Source organism: Anas acuta, chromosome 8 (assembly GCF_963932015.1).
Source record: "Anas acuta chromosome 8, bAnaAcu1.1, whole genome shotgun sequence".
Taxonomy (NCBI): domain Eukaryota; kingdom Metazoa; phylum Chordata; class Aves; order Anseriformes; family Anatidae; genus Anas; species Anas acuta.
Window position 1 is genome coordinate 12303629 of NC_088986.1, and position 20506 is coordinate 12324134.

A 20506-nucleotide genomic window follows, 5' to 3' on the forward strand; every position below is an offset into this window, starting at 1 on the left:
AACATAACTAGTAAAGTCATCCCATATACAGATTAAAAAATTTCAAAAGACAATAGTCCATTTTTCCCATTTACAATTTTTCCATTTACAATTCTATCTAGCAGAACAAGTGTCCATATACTTTGGACTGATGGCTGAAGATACAGATAGTTCATCATTATTTTAAAATGATAGTTTGTGTCAACCATGCCCTAATCCATAATTTTCTCTGACTAAAATAATGCATTCATATCCAATATTGAGCAAAATCGCATCATAAAAATAATACAGCTCTAGCATCCACCCCCAAAACAGGCAAACTTCTGCTGGATTAAACAATCATCTCTGCTTTATGCCCCCTATTCATAATGATTGTGCTGTGATTATTACAGAAACTACTAGCAATATCTTTAGCTCTCTACATAAAGCAAACTGAAGATTATCTGAATTTGGCCCCTCAGTACTCACAACAAAATGCAGAGCATCTACTAAACAGCAAAACACACAGAAGTCAAATGTGTAACAAAGACTGTGAAATAAAAACTGCCACGATCTATTACTTGAAGACAAATTTTCTCCACATAAACTTTCTTCACTGAGAAAAGCACCCTTTTGTTTTAAAGATCACTGTCACAGTTACCATGTATTTACAATTACCGCAGTTATCTACTTACAGACATTTAGATGATAAATATAAAAACATCAGTACTCTTTTCTAATAATAATCAGAATGTATATATATTTACATTTAAATGAATATAAACAACAGTGTAACACAACATATTCTGGAGAAATTTCTCAAATTGCTGTGTTTAAAAAATTGACCTTCCTTAATATTGTAACAGAAAGTTTTTTTCCCATGAGCATGAAAACAAACCTTAAGTTCTATATACAACAGAATGTCAGCTTCATAAGCTGTCTGTGCTGTGTCTATTAGATACGCTGATAGGTAACTGAACTGTTTCTAATTAGGGGGTCATAGATTCTTTGTTTTGCTTCCAGCTAGCTTTCTAGAGAAAAGAGATAACAGATGTGCTTCCAAAAACAATTTCTGGCCAAAGCACCCATATCACTACAAATGTATAAACCACATTGCTGTACCATACTGCATATTAAATAGGGAGTTTAATTTCGTTTGGGGTAGAAACAAGGAAGAAAAATGAAGATTGAAGACTATGAAAATTATAAAGCATTTAAGTTTTTGTGACAGTACTTCAAATACTTATTAATTTACGTATTTTTGTAAGAAACAAAAGCAGAATTCATGGTTACCATAGTTACACATACTCTTTGTTGTGTTTCAATGCCACATGATCTGATTCAAAGTAATACACATCAGGCTCTTCCTCATCATCCTCTGCAGTGTGATTGTTGGCACTCTCTTTGGCAGATGGTATATATCCAGCAACAAGCCTAGCCTCAGAAAGTGGCTTTCGTAGTCCATCACTCCCATGGTCTGTATTACAATTCCTCTCTTTTTCATTCTGTTTAATTTCTTCAGAGTTTTTGGGAGATCCATTGATATTATTAATACCTACAGGTACATTCTTTTCAGTGGGACTAATATTATTTTCCTCAACCTGTCCGTTTTCTCTACAAGGAGAGTTATTTTTAGTAGGGCTACTTCTGGCAGGGGCAGCCCTTCGTGGTGAAGTTCTCAATGTATATCTGTGTTCTTGAAGTTCTGAAATAGATGTCATTTGAGCTGAAACACAGTCCAGCACTGAAGAATGTGGTTCAGGTTCGCCTGAGATTGATGCACTGTCATGATGGGTATTCGGGTTGCTATTGGTGTTTTCAGCACACTGTTCCTTAGAGGCACTGCTATCTCCTACTACATCTACTTCCTCCTCAGAATCCCTCAACAAAGATGACTGGATTTCAGAAAAGGACCCCGTAGCTGGCTCATCTGCCTGATTAGCATGCTCTTCAGGCAAGCAGTCATTTATTATTTTGTGGTCCTCTAACTTTACCTGTTCTTGAGAGTTTGTGCAAGGCACATAATGGTCTACAACACTGTCCTCTTTGCTGCTATTAAGCAACAAAGAAGAATGGGCAAATGAGTTTCCATTTTCTGCTACTGTTTTATCCTTGGGCATACAGGAGCCAGCATTGTTTTGCTTAGCGTTCCCATCAAACTGACAGTCATCACAGTTTAGAGAATTTGAGTCTCTCTCGCCAACTCCATTGACAGTCTGGTAGCCTGCGATTTCTTCAACTACTGCAGAATTATTAAATCCTTCTGCACACACATTCACCTTTTTAACTTCCCTTTTGTCACAATCATCCAATATAAGACATCGACAAGCTCGCTTAGTCCCAGGAGAGAGTGCATCATTGTCCGACACTAAACTTTTACGCTCCAATGATTCCTTCTCTGTTTTAGTAGACAAGTCTTCTTCTGAACTGTTAGGTGCCTCCGAACGTAGACAGCGTTTAATTCTTTTCAATACTGGTGATACAGGTTCTCCTTGTCGTTTCTCACAATTTTCCACAGTTTGTTTATCAACATTATCTTTTTCTGAAGTAGAAAGCCCTCTCTTTCTAGGGCTCACCCATGATTCCCGAGCACTCTGTTGTTTCAAATCAGTAGTTCTTCCACCGTTACCTCCCTTCTGAGTTTGCACAGACTCTGGCCTCTTCTTTGGTGACCTCGATCGTACTTGAGGATGGGGTGAAACTTCCTCTGGATGAGCAATACTACGGTTTCTTAACGTTCGACCACAAAAGTTTTCATCCAAACCATTTAAACCCACTGTTGATCTTGTAACACGAGTAGATCGAGAAGCAGCCATACTATGGCAAGTCCCTAAAGTATGTTCATCATGATCCACTCATTGGGAAACCTTAAAAAAAATAAACAAAAATTAAAAAAAATACAAAACCACCTACAGATATAGCAATTCTGAAGAACATATTACTACATTATCTAATGTAAAACCAAACATGTCTATTCATTGTAATAATATGATTCCTTTATGTGCCAATGAATTAGGACATTAAGAAGTTTAGGTTAGAAAAGACCTATAAGGTCACCTAGTTCAACTTCTTGCTTAAAACAAAAACACATTACTCAGGTCTAACCTCCTGCTCAAAAAATTCAGATGAGGTTACATAGGACTACATCTAGTTGGATCTTGAAAACCTCTGAGTACAGCCTCAGGGCAACCTGTTCCAGTGTTTGTCTTCACAGGGAAAATAGTTTTGTTATATCCAGGTGGGACCTCTCCTAATTCAATTTTTGATCACCATCGCTCATTTTTGCACTACTGACGTGAACGAAAAGCCTAGCTCTATTGTCTCAATCTCCTCTGAAGTACTAGAATGCTGTCCTTCCAAGCCTTCTCCATTTTCCAAATTTTCACATAGTTGATGAATCATCACTGACATGGGATTTAAGTAAATTCAGACTCAATGGTAAGTTTAAAACATCTAGTTTGAGAGTATATTTGAGATTTCTGGCTAAAATGTAGGAGCACAATCTGAAAATAACGTTTTTTCATAAAAGTCACTTCAGTCTTATACCTTTTTTATTCATCTCTAAAAATTCAACATGTCAAACTCCACATCACCACAAATCTGTCATAATATCCATGATAATGAATAGATTCACGTTTGTACATAATAGCATACCAACCCCTTTTCCATCTATCTGAATTCCAGATTTCAGAAACCTGTTTCACTAACATATGATGTGAAAGCTTAACATTTTAAATATGGAATCAAACCTTTTACATGCTTCTTCAAAAGGCAGAAAATGACAAATGGAAGAAAATTGTTTCATGAGTTTTTTTTTTTTTTAATCTTCAACAAGAGAACAGAAGTAAGAGCACAAATTCTCAGTGTTCTACTGTTTAGTGTCAGTTGGTCATAGAGTAGAAAAGAGAGAATGGGACAAGTCCAGTACACCTCTTAAGCAATTGAAGTTTGACAATTAATAGTAATTGTAATAGTAATTATAAATAATGTTGTCTGCTTATGTGTTCTTAGTACAAGACGTTTTTCATAGTAAAAGAAACATGCTAAAATATTGTTTGATATAGCTATACATACAAGCAATGCTCATGAATAAAATGTTTCTTTTTAACTATAGTAATATGAAAAAAAACCTAACATTTAGCTTTGTTAATATAAAGCTTGTAAACTCTGAAAATCACTGAATACAAAATTAGTCTAATCCTAATGTATTACTGGTAGCAATCCACAAACAGCCACCAAAAAAAAACAAGCAAACTGTTTTTATACTTAAAGCCATAAATTGACATAAGTAATTACGGAATATGGAAATGCTACTCTCAAGCTTCTGGCTTTAGCAGCATTTGACTGAGCAATAGCCATACAATTCTTCTCTCTAGCTTTTCAACTAGCAAGACAAGTTGAAGGCTGGTGGGGAGGATAAATTTTGCTAATCTGAAGAGAACAGACAGATTATCATTATTAGTTAATTCTAAGTATGACAGCATAAACAATACCTTATACAGTACCTTGGCTATAGTTGGAGCTATATACTGTCAGTGCTCAGTAGTTTAGCTCCAAATCAACAACCAATTAGGTACTATGGACAGTAGTTTCTTTGGTCCCAGTTAAAACAGAAAAAAAGTTCTGTCTTAAAATCTCAAGCGTAAAGCTGGAAACACAGACTTCCAAAGTACTGAACAGAAAATTCTAACCTGAAGTAATAAATGTGAATAAGATAGAAGACTTCCAAATTTCTAATATTTACTTAAAAACATGGTTGCAGTGGATTAACTGAAAATGTGTTTTTTCTAATTCACAAGGATCTTCATTTTTCTAAATACATTCCAAAGCAAAACCCCAAATAAAAATTTTATTAGTACCAGTTATGAACAGTTCTAATTTGGCTAGAACTGAACAGAACTTGCTAAATCTGAATCAATCACACACAACAATAATATAAACTTAAATTCAGCAACACATCTCTCTGTAGAGTCATTGCTGCAATTCCTTTTTCAGGTAAAAATATTTGAGCATAGCATTGTTTTATGGTCATTTTTCAACTATAGGGCAGGTTCTTTGTACCTTGTATAAAACATGGCAACTCTAAGCTTCATAACGCAGGCCAATCAAAAAGGAAAGCAAAGACAGAAAAAAAAAAAAAAAGCTCTTAGGATACCAAACAAAGACAGGACAGAATTGTTTGAGAGTTGTGTTTTTTTAACCTGTTTTACCTGTTCAAGTAAATAATGCATACTATGGAAATTCAACACAACATAGCATATTTTTGTTAAGATGGTATTGTGTAGTATGGGGAACTGTTGCTATGAATCTTTAGACAAAACAGTATTCTGCTTTGTACAGCAACATTAATCAATTCCCCAAAGGTATCTAACAAGTCACCAAAAAGCAATGCTGTCAAAATCACCACTGTCAAGTCCAGTGCAGCCCTCAGAGCTTACAGTCTAAATTATTTGGTAACTTAGAACCAGGAACTTCAGGACAGACCCCTAGCACACTGTATGTTACACTATGCTAGAAAGAGCTCTTTCTCCTGTCTGTTCCCCTCAGTGGGGGCAGAGCCAGGTTTTGGAAGGCCTTCATCCAAGACATGCCGTAGTAGTTGGAGTGGAAGGCCTGTAGAAAAGTGTGATGTTTATACCATAGAATTCTTGCACTGCTCCTCCCAGATGTTCTGGAATCTTCCCTACATTCCAAAACTCAGGACAAAGCAAGGAAAAACACTCCTACTTTCCTGCCGTAGAATAATGGCTAGCCCTAGCCACTCTCGCTGTTGAACTGCTAGGATAATACTAAAGGGCAGGCACTTGAACAGCAGCATTTTTCTCAGCCACACACTTCCTGAAAAGCAATGCGCCAGCAGTGCTGCTGGAAAAGAAGAGTGGACTGACTGAACCACACTGCATGTGACTTTCCCTTTTTTTTTTTTTCTCCCCTTTTTAAGTACTTCTCCTTTACAGAACACTGACAAGGATGTGCTGCATAACCAAGCATGCGACAACGAAAAAAAACAATTATGAAATGGAAATTTCAAATGCTCCCCAAACTGAGTTTTATTTGTACTTCTAAACCCCTCCTGCTTACTCCTGCTGTCCTACATGAGTATCTATGTCTGTAAAGGAGTGCTGTTTGTATTCCGGGAGATACATGTGTGAACAACTGCTATCCTATTAACTTCCATTTTGTTCCAATTAAAAGTTTTGTTCAATTCAGGACAAAGTGCAGGTTGTCCAATGAACTCTGTCTTAGGAGCAAATATAAATAGCAAGACAGCAAATGGAGAAAACATCAGTAGTTGAACTGAAGAGGTAAAAAAAAACTAACAATATGTTGTCTACAATAGTTGTTCGTAACTATTTTCTGCATGCATCAACTTGCCCGTATTTTCTCCCCTTTAATGTACAAGCTCAGTGCTTTCTAGAGAGCATTCTCATTTGAGGAAGAACCCAAACACGAAAAACAAGGTCATTTAGATACTCCATTTCACTTAGGTTTGGTAATTAAGCCTAGCATACATAAGGATCAGTAACTGACATTTGAAACGGATATTGAAAAAATAAAATAAAACAAGTTCTAACGTACACTTTGGCAAGAAACTACTGTTAAACTCAACAAATTAGAAATAATATACAAGACAAAAATCTTAACTGATTTGCTGCTGTTATTTGCTAAAGAAAGAAATCTTACAGAACAAACTGTTATTTACTTATAACAAAACATAAAATCTTACCATTGCAAAACTAGAAGAAATATAAACTTCTGATGTTTCATACAGCAGACTCCCACTGCACCACTCTAACAATATCAAACACCATTGCTGACATCCATGAGGTAATCCAAATGTCTTTTTACTAGTTTATGCCATCACATTAGCAAGATTTTGAAAACTGTTGAGAAAAGGACAAAGGACATCAATAAAACATGTAAGTTATTTCATTAAAAAATAAGAAAAATGCAGCAGTATATAGTAAAGAGTAATGGCTTTCCTGAAGCAATTACCAGTTTTACAAGTGTCCTACATAAAGAACAGTATGTTATAAAGTAATTAAGAATGTGAAACGCTAATTCAGGTTTCAAATGTAAAATACCTTGGATTAAGTGACTTGGAGTAGTACACTCACGATACACAAGAAAATCAATTCACAAAGGAGTCATGGTATTCAAACCTCAGAAGATACTTCAAGAGACACAAGAAGGTAAGTAGTGAAAAATATAGATTACAATGAATTATGAAATACTTTATTAAATATATTTTATAATTAGATACATAGTGAAAAATAATTATTCTGCTATTCAACTTTCACCAACTTAAAATCTACATTAGCTCTAAATCCCTGATCTACCCTTAATTAAGTGACATGCTTTTCAGAGTTCACATCAAAGCTATTCTTCTCACAAGGAAAACAAGCAAAAATACTTTGTTTACAGTGGAAGTAAACCAATTTTGACATCGAAAGGCAAAAGTAAATGTACAGAATAAAAAGCACCCTGCTTCCAGATGTCTCTGGAGTACAGGCACCAGTGCCCATATCTAACAGCCATTAATGAAGAATCACACCAGGAATCACATTTAACCTAAGAACAGCTGGTATTACGGAGGCACCACAGATCCCTATGGAATAGAGATTACTGAATCTTTCTTCATCTTCTATTGAATTAATTAGAGTGATCTTATTTTCATACTGAAAATTCAGTAACGTCACGGCGCAAACCACAATCTGACAGGTTTCTCCACATTTGTCTTTCTACACCATTATTCTATTTGGATTATAAATGTAAAAAGCCTTGGGAAATTGTCTTGTTTACTTTGAACCTACTAATAGTATCATACTGGTAAGAGTTGAAAATGAATTCCCTATCATGTTAGCAATTCAAAATACAAATTCATCTAGGTAAGAACAGAACAGATTAATTATATCTGGTTATAGTGAAATTCAATAATAAAAGATATTTCTACAATGATGTTAAATGAAGTATCACAAATTCTATTACATGGCTAACTAAATCAAATGAGATTTCAATTATTCAGTGGAATTTCTGAATTTAACAAAAAGCAGGAAACTGTCAAAATAAAAGACAAATAAAGAATGGAAAAACATGAAGGCAAGGAAAAATATTTGAAAACCCAAGAGGTAAATGACTGGAAAGAATAAGCAAAAAGGCACAGCAGCTACCTAGCTGTACCAGGAACATACCCAGAACATAAGACTCCATGAAGAGCTCCAATATGAACTGATTTCTGGCTGTTTTCTCCCCCCTCTATATCAAATTTCTTCTGTTTTTAGTACTCTGGTATATTCTCAGTTACTTAAACCTGTAGTTATCTTTCCTATTGATCCCTTTAAGAGTAACTTTACGTAACTACAAAAAGACAGATTTTGACAGATTTTTGAAAAAAAAATCATACCACAACAAAAATGCCATTGCTCAGTAGTGTTGGTAAAACTTAAAATACAGGAAAAGCGTAAGATACTATATACAACTGGACGTCAAACAGAAGAAATCCTGATCTCAAAATTTTTCATTACTTTACCAGTCCATAAGGAATGGGCATTTGTGTAAGTTGTTTCAGGAACAGCCAAACTAGCAATGGCAGGCTTTCAACTGCTTTGTATACTTTCTCTCCCCCTAATTTCCTCTCCTCCAAAACAACCCTATTTTACTCCCTGCAGGAAAGAAACCACCCCTGCTGTGCCTGGTGGCCTTTTGGGAGAGCAAGAAGATATCTGAAACTGAAGAAATAATGTAAGTATCACATTAGAAGAACCCAAGGTGGGGGAAAAAAAAAAAAAAAAAACTAGTCCCAACTTTTTGTTACCTGCTTTGCAAAAACTAAATTGACCAAAAAATACCACCAAACTCCGAAACAAACCTTTAATCAGGATACACTGAAATGACTGCACCTTGATTACTGCTTAAAAACTAGAAAAGAAAAGATAACTTACTGAGTTCTAAATTCATCAACTTAGAAGTTCATTTGGCAAAAACATCTTGAAAATAAACTATTTCTTTCTATTTCAAAACTAATTAGAATGATTTTTTTTCACCTAGCACAAATACATATTCCATGGTTGAGAAGTTCACTGGAAGCCTAATCTTATGTTTTGGACACCACTCTTAAAGAATTTATGAATTGGAGTAAGGTGTGCAAGGTAAACTAAACACGCTAGGAGGATTAAAGCTTTCTTCTGGGAACAAAATCAACCTTTAAAAATGCAAATATTGCAATAAAGACTCTAAAGAATTAGCTAAGAAACAACATGGTCTGGTGTGTGTGAAGCCCACTAAAAACAAAGGAGTGAGAAATTACAGACGAATGTAGAATGTAACGCAGATGGAGACAAAGCTTTAAAGAAAGACTCTGAATGCATCTCCCATAGGGAGAGAGGGGTAAGCAGCGAGACACAAGTGGTGATACTGAAACCTTATAGGGAATGGTCATACATTAATCAGTGCGGCACTTCTTCACAGTCAGACTGAAGCATTACACAGCTTTATGCGGACTTCCCTAATTAACACTGCAGTCAGATTATTAAGTTAACCAGAAGCCTACTTAGCAAATAGGCTAGTAAATACTGACTTGTGTGTACAAAAAACCTCCTGCAACAGGGCAAACAAATTTACAGAGATTGATACAAACACTTGAAGACAGTTCCTTCCTAAATATGCAGGATAATCCATTTCTTAACTGGGTTAAGCCAGCCCTGGGTATCTGGGAACCACGTACAAGTCAATTATTTAAAGGATTTAAAGGAATCCCAAGAACTAGGAAACACACACACAGCTAGAGAGAGAAAGTACATTCAACATAGCCCTAAGCTAGAAAAGCAGCATTAAAGGAGAGTTCAGTATAGGCACATATGGGATGTATCTGCATAGAGGACCTGAAAGGAGCAAAGCACCACAGCCTCTACTGTAATTGTGTGGTGGTGCTCTATATATCTGGTACTTCCAATGGATCCATTAACATTATATGCAACTTGAAAAAAAAAAAAAAAGACACAAAAATCCCATACCTGTGTGGTAGAAAGAAAGAGACCCTTGCAACAGAAAAGTCTCTAATACTTATTTGCTGTTGCCTATTTTACGGCAATTGACAATAATCACAGCCTTCCACATCAATTCAACCCTAGAAAATAAAATACTTCGTTCATCTCATCTAGATTATAATGAATCATTTTTATATAATGAGAAATTATCTGTTCTCTTCCTATTCTTCTGAGTCGGAACCAATAATCTCTTTCTATTTGTGCACAATGATAATATGCGTGGTCATAAAGATTAACATTTTCCTGTGTACAGATACTACAGCTGCGGATACATGCTGGCAGTAGCACTCTTAAGTCCCATACCACAGTAAATCCCCAAATCTGTTATTGGTTTCGTTGCCATTTACAAGAACAAGTGTGACACACACGCACTGTCACCCCCTCCTGGTTTATTTTTCATTCTGTTCTAGATCTGTGGGACCGTGCTTGAAAGGAAGATAGCACAATTTGCTAGTTCAGTCACAAGTCTTTAATCATACTTTTCTGTCAACACAACTGGGGAGTCCTTAATATATATTCAATTTTTTTAAAGCACTGCATGTTATTCTTTAAAGAAAAACTGTGTCAGATTTTACATTGTCTGTTTCAAATTGTAATACCTCAGAAGAAGCATCGCTTCTGCACATACCTCTTTAATACTGAAACATACAACATTTCCTGGGAAGGAAAACAAAACGAAACAAATCCATACCAATAACAGTAAGATGGTATGATCTGAGTTTAAGACTGTGCTTAATTTAGCTAGTTTGACACAATGGTCACTCAATTATTCTGCATCTCATCACAATCTAGCCCCCTAATTTTGAAATGCTGCTTCCAGCGACCTAGTGTTTTTCTACACCACTATTACAATGTACCCAACGTAACTATTAAAATAACTATGATTTTCACGCAAGTATATAGAAAAATCTGCCATATTTCTGAACCTATAAACATTCTCTCTTTCTTTCAGAGCCTCTCCAGAAGCACTCTGAACTGCTGGCCACCATTTACATTTCAGGGCAGAGCTGCGTACCAAGAACCTCCTCAAGGTGTATCAGAGCGCATATACAAAACTGAGAGCCCAAGTGGCTCTTATCAAACCTCTTTCTAAATCCTGCTTCTCTTAAGACTCCATCAGAGTTGACAAACTGTGTTTGATCTGAGTTGATTTGTAACTCATTCTTCTACGTTAGAGCGGTTTAACAAAGAAAACGCGTAACATTTATCATCAGTCTCCTGTTTGTCATTATGACCTATTATGCGCACGGCATACATTCTTATCAATTAGGGTATCCATACATTAAGCACACACGCACACAATCTTTAATCACTAGCAGGACACAAAATTTGCTGCACTCACTTTGTGGAGGGAACAGTGTTACATCTGCTGGTTTTCTATTTTCTACATCAAATTATACCAAAGGTATCTTGAATAGCCTTTTGTGTTCTGACTGCCTACATATCTCCTGCTCATTATGCCATTTACCTTCTTATCAGCTATACATTCCAGACCACATTACTTGAGTGACAGAAGAAGCAATTAGACTATACAAATTTTAAGCTTGCATAGTACTACTTAAATGTGTACCTCAAAAGTAAAGAATATTCAGGGATTGCTAATGCTACTAAATAAAACTGGGGCATCTCTGTGCTAGAAAATAGCAATTCATAAATCCTCTGTAGAGCAGCAGTATGTTATTTACAACATCTTTAAAAATGCAACGTTTGTTGTATCCAATGAAAACTGCAGAAGCTAGTCACATAAACAGAATCTAATCACTTACAGGAATATTTGTGCAAGAGAAAAAAACATCTTTGAACGGAAGAGCATCTGCACAGACAGACCTCAGATTATCAGGACTTTGGTTTATCTTCACATACAAAGCATATCACCTCCTAGCAAAGTAGCATTACTAAATTAGGGATGAATTCCATTTAACAAATTATATTCACCAGTCTATCACAATCAAGTATGCCAGCATCCCTTCCCACACATAGCTGCATTAGCAAGAATTTAGTTTTGTGAAGAAGGCACTATAGTTTTCTGATTTTGCATTACATCAAAGACAAGCAATGCTTTCAAAGTATAGAAACAATCTGCACCAAGGATAATACATAAGTTACTTAAAGCTATAACAAAAGCCTAAAGGCAGTAAGAGCAAAAAGAGGTGTTAAAAGGCCCCACAGCCTGGAACTATTCTCAGATTTCAGCTATCCCTGACACAGTAAAATTACACTACATATGGCCAAATACAGTTTGTCGGAATAGGAGTTATTCTACTTATATTTATCTCATATCAGGACAGCAAGATGAAACAAAGAAAATAAAGGAAAAAAAAAAGAAAAAATTAGAATGGTAAAAAAACAACGCATTTTTTGTTTTTATACAGTCATATCACTTTAAACTGGCAGGGATATGCTTTACCAAAAACACACTAAACTGGAGACAAACCACAATGGATAGCTTAATATGCTCATTTTCTTCCTTAAAATAGAAAGATTCACATGGCCAGACAAAACTATTCTTAGACAAGACAAAAAAAAGGTCTTTAGAAAGAATCTTACAAAAAAAGCTGATTCTGGTTCTTCTGGGAGAAAAAAATAACAAAAAATCCCACCCTATATTGAAGAAGAATAACCTGAATCTGGTATTTAAATAACCTAATGTGTGAAAATAAACATAAGCTTATCCTCCTGTTCTCCATCATATAAGCTTCTTTGCTCTGTTTCACATTGACCCTTCTTTCTTTAAATCCATAAAATAAAGAGAAATGTCAAAACAGCAAGTTATAGGAGAATGACTAGCAGTGCCCATCTGTCCCTCTGTAACCCTTCCAGTCAGCAGGAGGTTATCAAAAGGCTGCTACTCACATTAGGGAATTTAATAGGAGAATAGTTATGATAGAGGCATAACCCCTTTCCTAGGCAAATTCTAACAAAAGGCTGCCAATTTATATAAAAGCAAGCATAAATTATGCAAGTGTACCTATACAACAGAACTCTAGAAAAAGAAAGCACTCTTATCAGATTTCTTTTCCTTACAGACAAGACCTAAACTGCTTTCAGTTTCTTGTATCTGGGCCAAATTGGATTTTGTGCTGAAATCGTACACTGAGGCATCTGCCTTGTACTGCTACTCCCACCCCGCTGCCTTTCTCCTCACTTTTCAGTCAAAATAATTACTCATTTCTGTGCACAAATATGGAATTTAAAAAAAAAAAAAACAAGCACCACAATCCAATCCTCTTACTGGTTAGGACAGCTGATGTTTTTTTCAAGGAGTTTGTCTTACCTCCATGCTTGGTATAGCTGTGATGAAGGCAGGCTAAGGGGAATGCTAAGCACAAACAGATGGGTAAGGAGAGCACTTAGATTAACAAAGTGAGTGGGTATTGACTAGGAAAAGAGACAGACTGGAAATTACGAAGAATTAGTAGAAAACAGTGGGCTTACAACTGCAAGGGGGAAACTAGGACTGGGAATAACTGGAGGAAGCAGGCAGACCTTGCACAATCTGAGATTTTACCAAGTCACAACCAACCCCAGCCGCCACCCCAGCACACCACACCAAGGATTTGCCACAAGTGTTTGTGACAACAGTGCACAGAAATATTTGTGCAACTGTAATATGAAATGGATCTGCAAACATGTCTAAGATGAAAAATATCAACTGCTCTTTGTATCTTTTCAGATGGGTCTCGGTGGATGAAATTAAAAGGCCAGCATGCTGCAGCACAAGTGTGAATGAGTTCATGTGGCAGGAACAAAAGGTGAAGATGTGAACTGTGTAAGCAGTACCAAACAAAGCCCTAGGAAAAATCAAATAGATTCCACACTTCGATGCACCTCCTAGCACTGCTTCCTCTTAATATACTGGAAAAACGCACAAGAGGTTTAATTAAATTACTGTGAAGCCATTTAATACAAATTGCATTTAGCATAAAGCAAGTAGCCTTAACTCAACACTCCTCCTTTTATTGACTGACCAGTAAGGTCAGTAACTGTTGGCTGATACAAGACACTTCTCCAGAAAATTAAAGACAGAGTAGGCAAGTAACTTCCATGCGCCACTTCAGAAAGTCATGCTAAAGCTCATTTACTGACCATCACTCCGTCCTTCTTGCCTCCTCTGCCTATTTACCCCCCTGTACCATGGGGCTGGAACTGGATGAGCTTTAAGGTCCCCTCCAACCTGAGCCATTCTGTGATCAGTCCAGTGAAACTCTCACTGCTTCTCAGGTGAAACCATTCAGCTGCTAAATAGCTTTGCTGTTACCCAAAGAACATCTCCTGTGCAGGATTACCAAAGCATCTAATATCTGTCAGATACATTAAACACATATTTTGAAAATTTATTATAAAATTCATAACAGCAACTTGATTACAGTAACCATTTATCAAAATGCTATTATAACAGAATAGTCTCCAATTTTATTTAATTTCTTAACCACATAATTATACACCAATAAAGTAAATAGGTAAAATGGGTCTCGTTTACCAATTACAATATGCAAAAAATACCAAGCACAAAAAGACAGTCATTTTTTAAAAAGGAAGGCTGCTATTGCTAGAAGTCATCAAATAGTTAATAACCCTGCTAATAGCTTACCTATAACAAGGAAGTTGAAGAAAAACAGTACTTTCTAAAAAGCCCTAAGACAAGTTGTAGCACCTCTGCTCCTATTTGCAGGATACAACACTGGGAACAGCTACTCTGATTTACTTGCAGAACAACTGCAACTGTGCCACCTTTTGAAGTACACCGCAATGCTTGTATTGTATGAAATACAAATGTGTATTTTTATCCCAGATGACTTTCAGTCAAGGGCATGCATTTGAAATACACCAGTTAATGTACTTTTTATAGGAAAATTACAGCATCAGCTGCATAAGCCTCAGAAAGCTACCATAATGACAAACCATGACGTACAAGATGGAGCAGTATTATGTACACAATCAGGTGTTCTCCAAGCACTGCACTTGGCAGTACCACTGCAACAGGTATTAAGGCAAGTATCAAACCAGAAAATTTAGAAAAACGGGCGCATTAGGCACACAACACTTTCTCTAAGTTTTTTTTAGTATTGTATCAGAACTTAAATGTTTTTCATTTTTTTAATCAAAACTTAAAATGTTCCCCTCTGTACCAAGGAAGAAAAAGGATTTGTTTCCAATTACCTCCATTCAAGTAACACATTCTAACCACTTGATTTCCATTTGATAATACCTGTGACTCAGTCTACGAGATAAACCTGTTATTCTATAAACAGACCAACAAAACTGTTATCCTGTGGGCTGGCTCCTAGTCATCCTAAATGAGGCCCAGTTCTGCCATGTATCCCACCTTGCCTCCAACATTTTGAAAAACTTCATGTTCCCATCTCTGGCCATCTCCCAAACTCAAGGACCAATTCCACTCTACACATGCAGCACATATACTGCTACCAAACCATACAGAGCAGGTAATTGCTGGGGTCAGACTGCAATCTCTCATAAAAAGCAGACTCCAGCTTTCAGGCAAGCTGCAAACTCTTCACACTTCTAAGATCGCCACCCCCTGCTAAATTTGGCCTAACCGGCCAAGAGGTTCTAATGGTGCTTGGTGTTGGTAGAGTCAAAGAGAGCAATGCCTTCTTCTCTAAACTAAGGAGTTGATCAAATTATAGTTCTAAATGCTTCAAAACACATTCTAGGCAGACTTAGGAAGGGAAAAGTTGCAGAAGAACTACCCTGGCATCTCAGTAAAATAAACAGTCACAACCATGCTTTGTCTTCTGACCTGCTGCACTTCCATGCTGCCAGAATCACAGGCTCCCTTGCCACGTGAGCTGATAGTGCAGGTGTACTTGTATCACCACTCACCGGGTAACCAGCTGAAGTGTTCTCACATGCTGGGGCTCTGGAAAGTAAAGGACTAGCTTTTAAAACAAACTATGCTTTAACCTGGAACTTAAATACTGTAGTAGCATGCTATCAGGAGTGACTTGCCTCATGTTACATTTTAGCAGTTATTTTTAAGGATTCTTAGCTCTTTTAAACACTCATTCAGCTGTGTTACGACTGACTTCAATAAATTTGGTCGTGCCAGTGCCTAAAGGGGGCCCACAGGAAAGCTGGAGAGGGACTTCTTACAAATGGCCTAACACACCACAACCTCTAGCTGCATTTAGCCATGAATGACAGCTTCGCCTTTGCAGATGGTCTTTTCAAAGCAGCTCTGGGCCAGTTCTGTTCTCAGTGAGCTGCACGTCAGCATCAGCCCCACTGAGAATGAGCTGGTCTCACCTCAGCGGCCCCAATACTGGAAAGCAGACAGACAATTTCTCCCAGTGCCTGAGCATCCCGAGAGAACAACAGATATCAGCACTTATAAATGACATCTTACAAATTATTCTTAGATGCTTTCCAAATTCTGCTTTGCAACAGACTCTTAGCTTGTTAAGCTGACAGGTTTCATAACTCGCTCTCATCTGACATTCTCATTCTTTGCCTCGGTCTGCACTTAAGCATTCTGAATAAGCCGACCATTGTGCGTATTTCAAGCCGCACGGATTCCTGAAGTGTCAGCTGACAACTACCGAAGGTGTTCTAAGTGCAGTGGTAACTGCATTTTTTTCTAAAGCTCTTACAGTGACCAGTCCCTTTGTATTTGAACATTGTTCTCCATCTGGTCACAAAAAAAACAACTTTCAGTATGAACACTACTGCATATCTTCTCTTAGTTCAGAGCTGGCCTCGATTAAAAAAACAGCAACAAAAAAGTATTTTAAGAGTGGTCCTCATTCAACTAGTACAATACATTGTGTAGCTGCTCCTGTCTATATCCAGAAACTTCCAGACAGCATAGCAAGCCAGAATTTCCTTGATTTAATACTACAGTGGGAGCCTATTTTCCTTTTTTATTCTAGTATATATCATAGTATAGTCTCCAAAAAACCTATGATTGCATCATGTGTAATTTTGTTTTGAGTGACTGCAGTTTTGCTTTCTTCTCTTTCTCTGCTCAGAGTAGTATTTGTATTGGTAAGCCAGTACATTCACTGATGAGTAATTTTTGCATTGCATTTAATTTCCTGGGTTTTCTGTGTTCTGCCTTGCCTGTGCTCATACTATTCATTGGAAAGACTTTAAAAGTTTGCTTAACCTGCATTTACATTTAAAATCTCAGCCTTTTAGTTCTTGTGTTCTAAATATGAACATTTTCTGTTTAAAAACTTTGGCATGAAGTGTAATTATCATCTTGGGGAAAAAAATAAAAACAAAACACAACACTATTTTTATTTCTCTACCATAACTACAGGTCTTTGCTTTTCTTGCGACCACTGACAAATTGTCTTCAGGCTTGCTCCACTTATGTTTTTCATCTAGATGCAGGTTTACTAATCAGTTTTGCAGTTTCCACTGTTCTCAGCACAAGAAAGACTAAGACTATTCCGATTCATACTTTTTTAATCTTTTAAAGTCAGATATCAGTTATCTTGAAAGACTCAGCCAGATTAATAACTTTTCACACAATACAACCATATATCAAATGTTTTCTTTCCCAGGTAGCTTATTAACTTGCTCAATAAAAATATTTTATAGATTAAAAATGTGTTTCTAAGCCTTTCTAAAATTTTATACTGTTACTCTAAACCCACCATTAACCTGTCAACACATTGCTGAAATACAATTACAATTTACCCTCTGAATGCTCTTCTTTTTGTTTCCTTTACGCAAGTTTGTGATATAAGGAATACCCAGGTATTCTGCTTTGACTCTTATTGTTCTCCAGGGTTGTTTTGTTTTGCAATACCCAGTTTATTATTTCCTGCACCTGCATGAAGCAATTTACTTTCAAAGTTATGCTCACTGCTCAAGCATAAAATGAAAGACGGCCTACGAAGTGCAAAATTCATCCCAATTGTATTACCCCTTCCCTCTTTCTGAATACTTTATCAAGCACTTTCTAAATATATCCCATGCTCCAGATACTGAGAAGCTGCACTACACTTACAGAGCAAGAGACTTACCTATTACTGTCTAAGCATGTGAACGTACCTGTCATCTCTGCATACAGACATTCAATTCCCTTTTATGTTGATTACCCATTTTAAAAACTTATTCACTGACTTTAAAAGCAAGTCCATTATTTTAAACTTAATGCAATAAAGAGGTTTGAAACTAAGAAAGCCAGACCAAAGGTCTATCCAGTCAGCGCTCTGTCTCACCAACAGCCATAAGCAGATGCCTGGGGAAGAGAGGGAATACTCCTTTCCAGCTTCCAAATTTTCTCAACTCAGGGTCCTCCCTCTTAAGTAATGGCTGATTTCTACCTATGTAATAAACATCAATGGATTTCTCTTCTGTGAATTTTCACCGTTTTCCCTTGAGCTCCGATAAATTTCTAGCATTCAAGCTATTCCACAGATGTGTTTGTAAAAGAGAATTCTAATTTTTCATTTTTACAAGTTGGCATCAATATCCATAACCTGGCAAAACGGTAAGGACTAAAGGTTAGCTATCCAACAGCAACTCCAGTTTTAACTCATTCTCTTTGTTGCTTTCAGTTGTACATACCAGAATGACACTTCTGTGTTTTACTTAGAGCTTCCCCACCTGTTTCACTTTTTGACTTTGCCTATGTACAGTTTTTCATGGGAAAAAAAAAGAAAAGATCCATATCAACAACAGAAAGCTATCCATATCATATCCATAACTTTGCCTATGTACAGTTTTCCATAGAAAAAAAAAGAAAAGATCCATATCAACAACAGAAAGCTACGGCATAAATGAGTATGCCATTTCAACTACAATGTAATAGATGTTTCAAATGGATACAACTGCGTGTTGGTAACCTCAACATATGCTTGCAGTTTTATCCACCCTAATATAACACATGACCTCAAGGTTTTAAATGACATCTTGTCCTTTCTCATTGTATTCTCCTGAAACTCAATTCTTGACATGTTTCACTTTTGGCCTTTCTCTTAAGATAACACAACTCATAGTAATTGCAATAGCATTTTAGTGCTTTTACACTTCATCAGCTTATTAATTCAATAGTATATTGCAAACAGTGATCACGTTTTAATAAGTTAATAGAATTTAACCTTTTATGTAGGAAATATGTCTGAACAGAGTGCCTACAATTTTTAATATCTATTTCAAAGAAAGAAAGGAGATGCTCCTACCATTCCTTGCAATTACCTGTACCAGCAGGTAAAAGGCCTGAAGAAACATGAAAAGGATATTCAAGATCCAGATTCAGCCACTAGAGAATTTCTTGAAGCACAAGAAAAAAAGGAAAAGAGACCTACAGCCTATCTTCAGCATATTTTACCAGACTCAGGCAACAGGAAGGAGCTGTCAGCAGCTGGGTCAAAGAGTGTGAATTATATAGTTTCCATACCTATCCTAAGCAAACAAGAGCAGATTGCCAGAATTCAAACACTTTGCTGAACATGAACAGCTAACCCACCACAGGAATACAGAATACACACTTGCCGTTAAGTTCTCCAAGGTCTCGCTCTCCACATGCTTGGGCTTTGCCTCTGCAATACATACTGGACTGCCTGACAAACTAACCAAAAGAAATTAGGTCAAGCTTAGACTAAACAGGAATATTATTTATGTTGGACTTAATATATTAACATAAATATAAGGTAAAGTGGGATTTTCCCCACTTTTCTCCCACCAAAACATTCAGTTACACAGAATTAATTACTTAAAATGTTTATTTCTTACAAGACTGAACACCATTAGCAGCTTTCTGCCAGTTTGCCAGAGACAGCGTGGAATCTTTACAGAGTGAACTTGAAAATAATCAACAGCGGTTACAAAGTTCAAAATCTCTTTCATTCACTTTGACATGCATATTGCATTTATGGAGAAAATAACAAGCAGAGGACTCGACATTGCTCTTTTTTTTTTTTTAAACAATAAACTGCTTACACTTGGCCAGCAATGTCCCAGAAAAACCTTACTGACCCTCTGTAAAGTTTTTTTTTTTTTTTTTTTTTTTTTTAACTATTGTTAAGAAATGTGAGTGCTGTATCAAGGCAAGTGCTTTGCTTATCCCCTTCTTTGTACCTCTGAAGAGCTGACATCAAGTATTAAGCAAGGATTAACATGACAAATGTAATTTACACGCCATCCATAAAACTGCTGAGCTTTATGATTTAAAATATTTTCCAAAAAACCCTGACTGCCAGGTCTTACAGAACATCTAAGATTTTGTCTAAAAGTAGAAGCGACTTCACTATGAACAACTGCATTACCTACAGCATAACGCTGTAGCCATAAAAGAAGCACAGTAGGAATGCAGCCCCTAAGAGCAGGATTTGCTGTACCTTCAAGACACAAAGCCCTCATAACTCCATGACATATTCTCTCTCCTATGGCAATAAGCAATTAAACACATACCTTGCTCAATAGCTTGAGGAAAAGTATGTGACAATCCCTTATCTTTAAAAATTACTTTCATTGTAACTGGAAACACAAAAAGTACTTGAATACAATGATCATATAGGGCATGGCAG

General features: G+C 36.6%; 1 protein-coding gene across 6 annotated transcripts in view; it reads right to left on the reverse strand.

Moving 5' to 3' along the window:
- The window catches only part of ZZZ3 (zinc finger ZZ-type containing 3), a 60294-nt gene that overhangs the window by 27911 nt on the left and 11877 nt on the right, over positions 1–20506 (reverse strand). For 5 of the 6 annotated variants that reach the window (XM_068691394.1, XM_068691391.1, XM_068691392.1 and 2 more), the window contains exons 2-3: positions 6686–6842; positions 1267–2825 (exon numbers count right to left, since the gene is read on the reverse strand). In XM_068691394.1, coding sequence (XP_068547495.1) covers positions 1267–2774 — 1508 coding nt within the window. In that variant the 5' untranslated portion in view covers positions 2775–2825; positions 6686–6842. Of the gene's footprint in view, positions 1–1266; positions 2826–6685; positions 6843–7043; positions 7133–8150; positions 15722–20506 lie in introns of those variants that run through there. The other variant, XM_068691393.1, reaches the window with a different exon arrangement.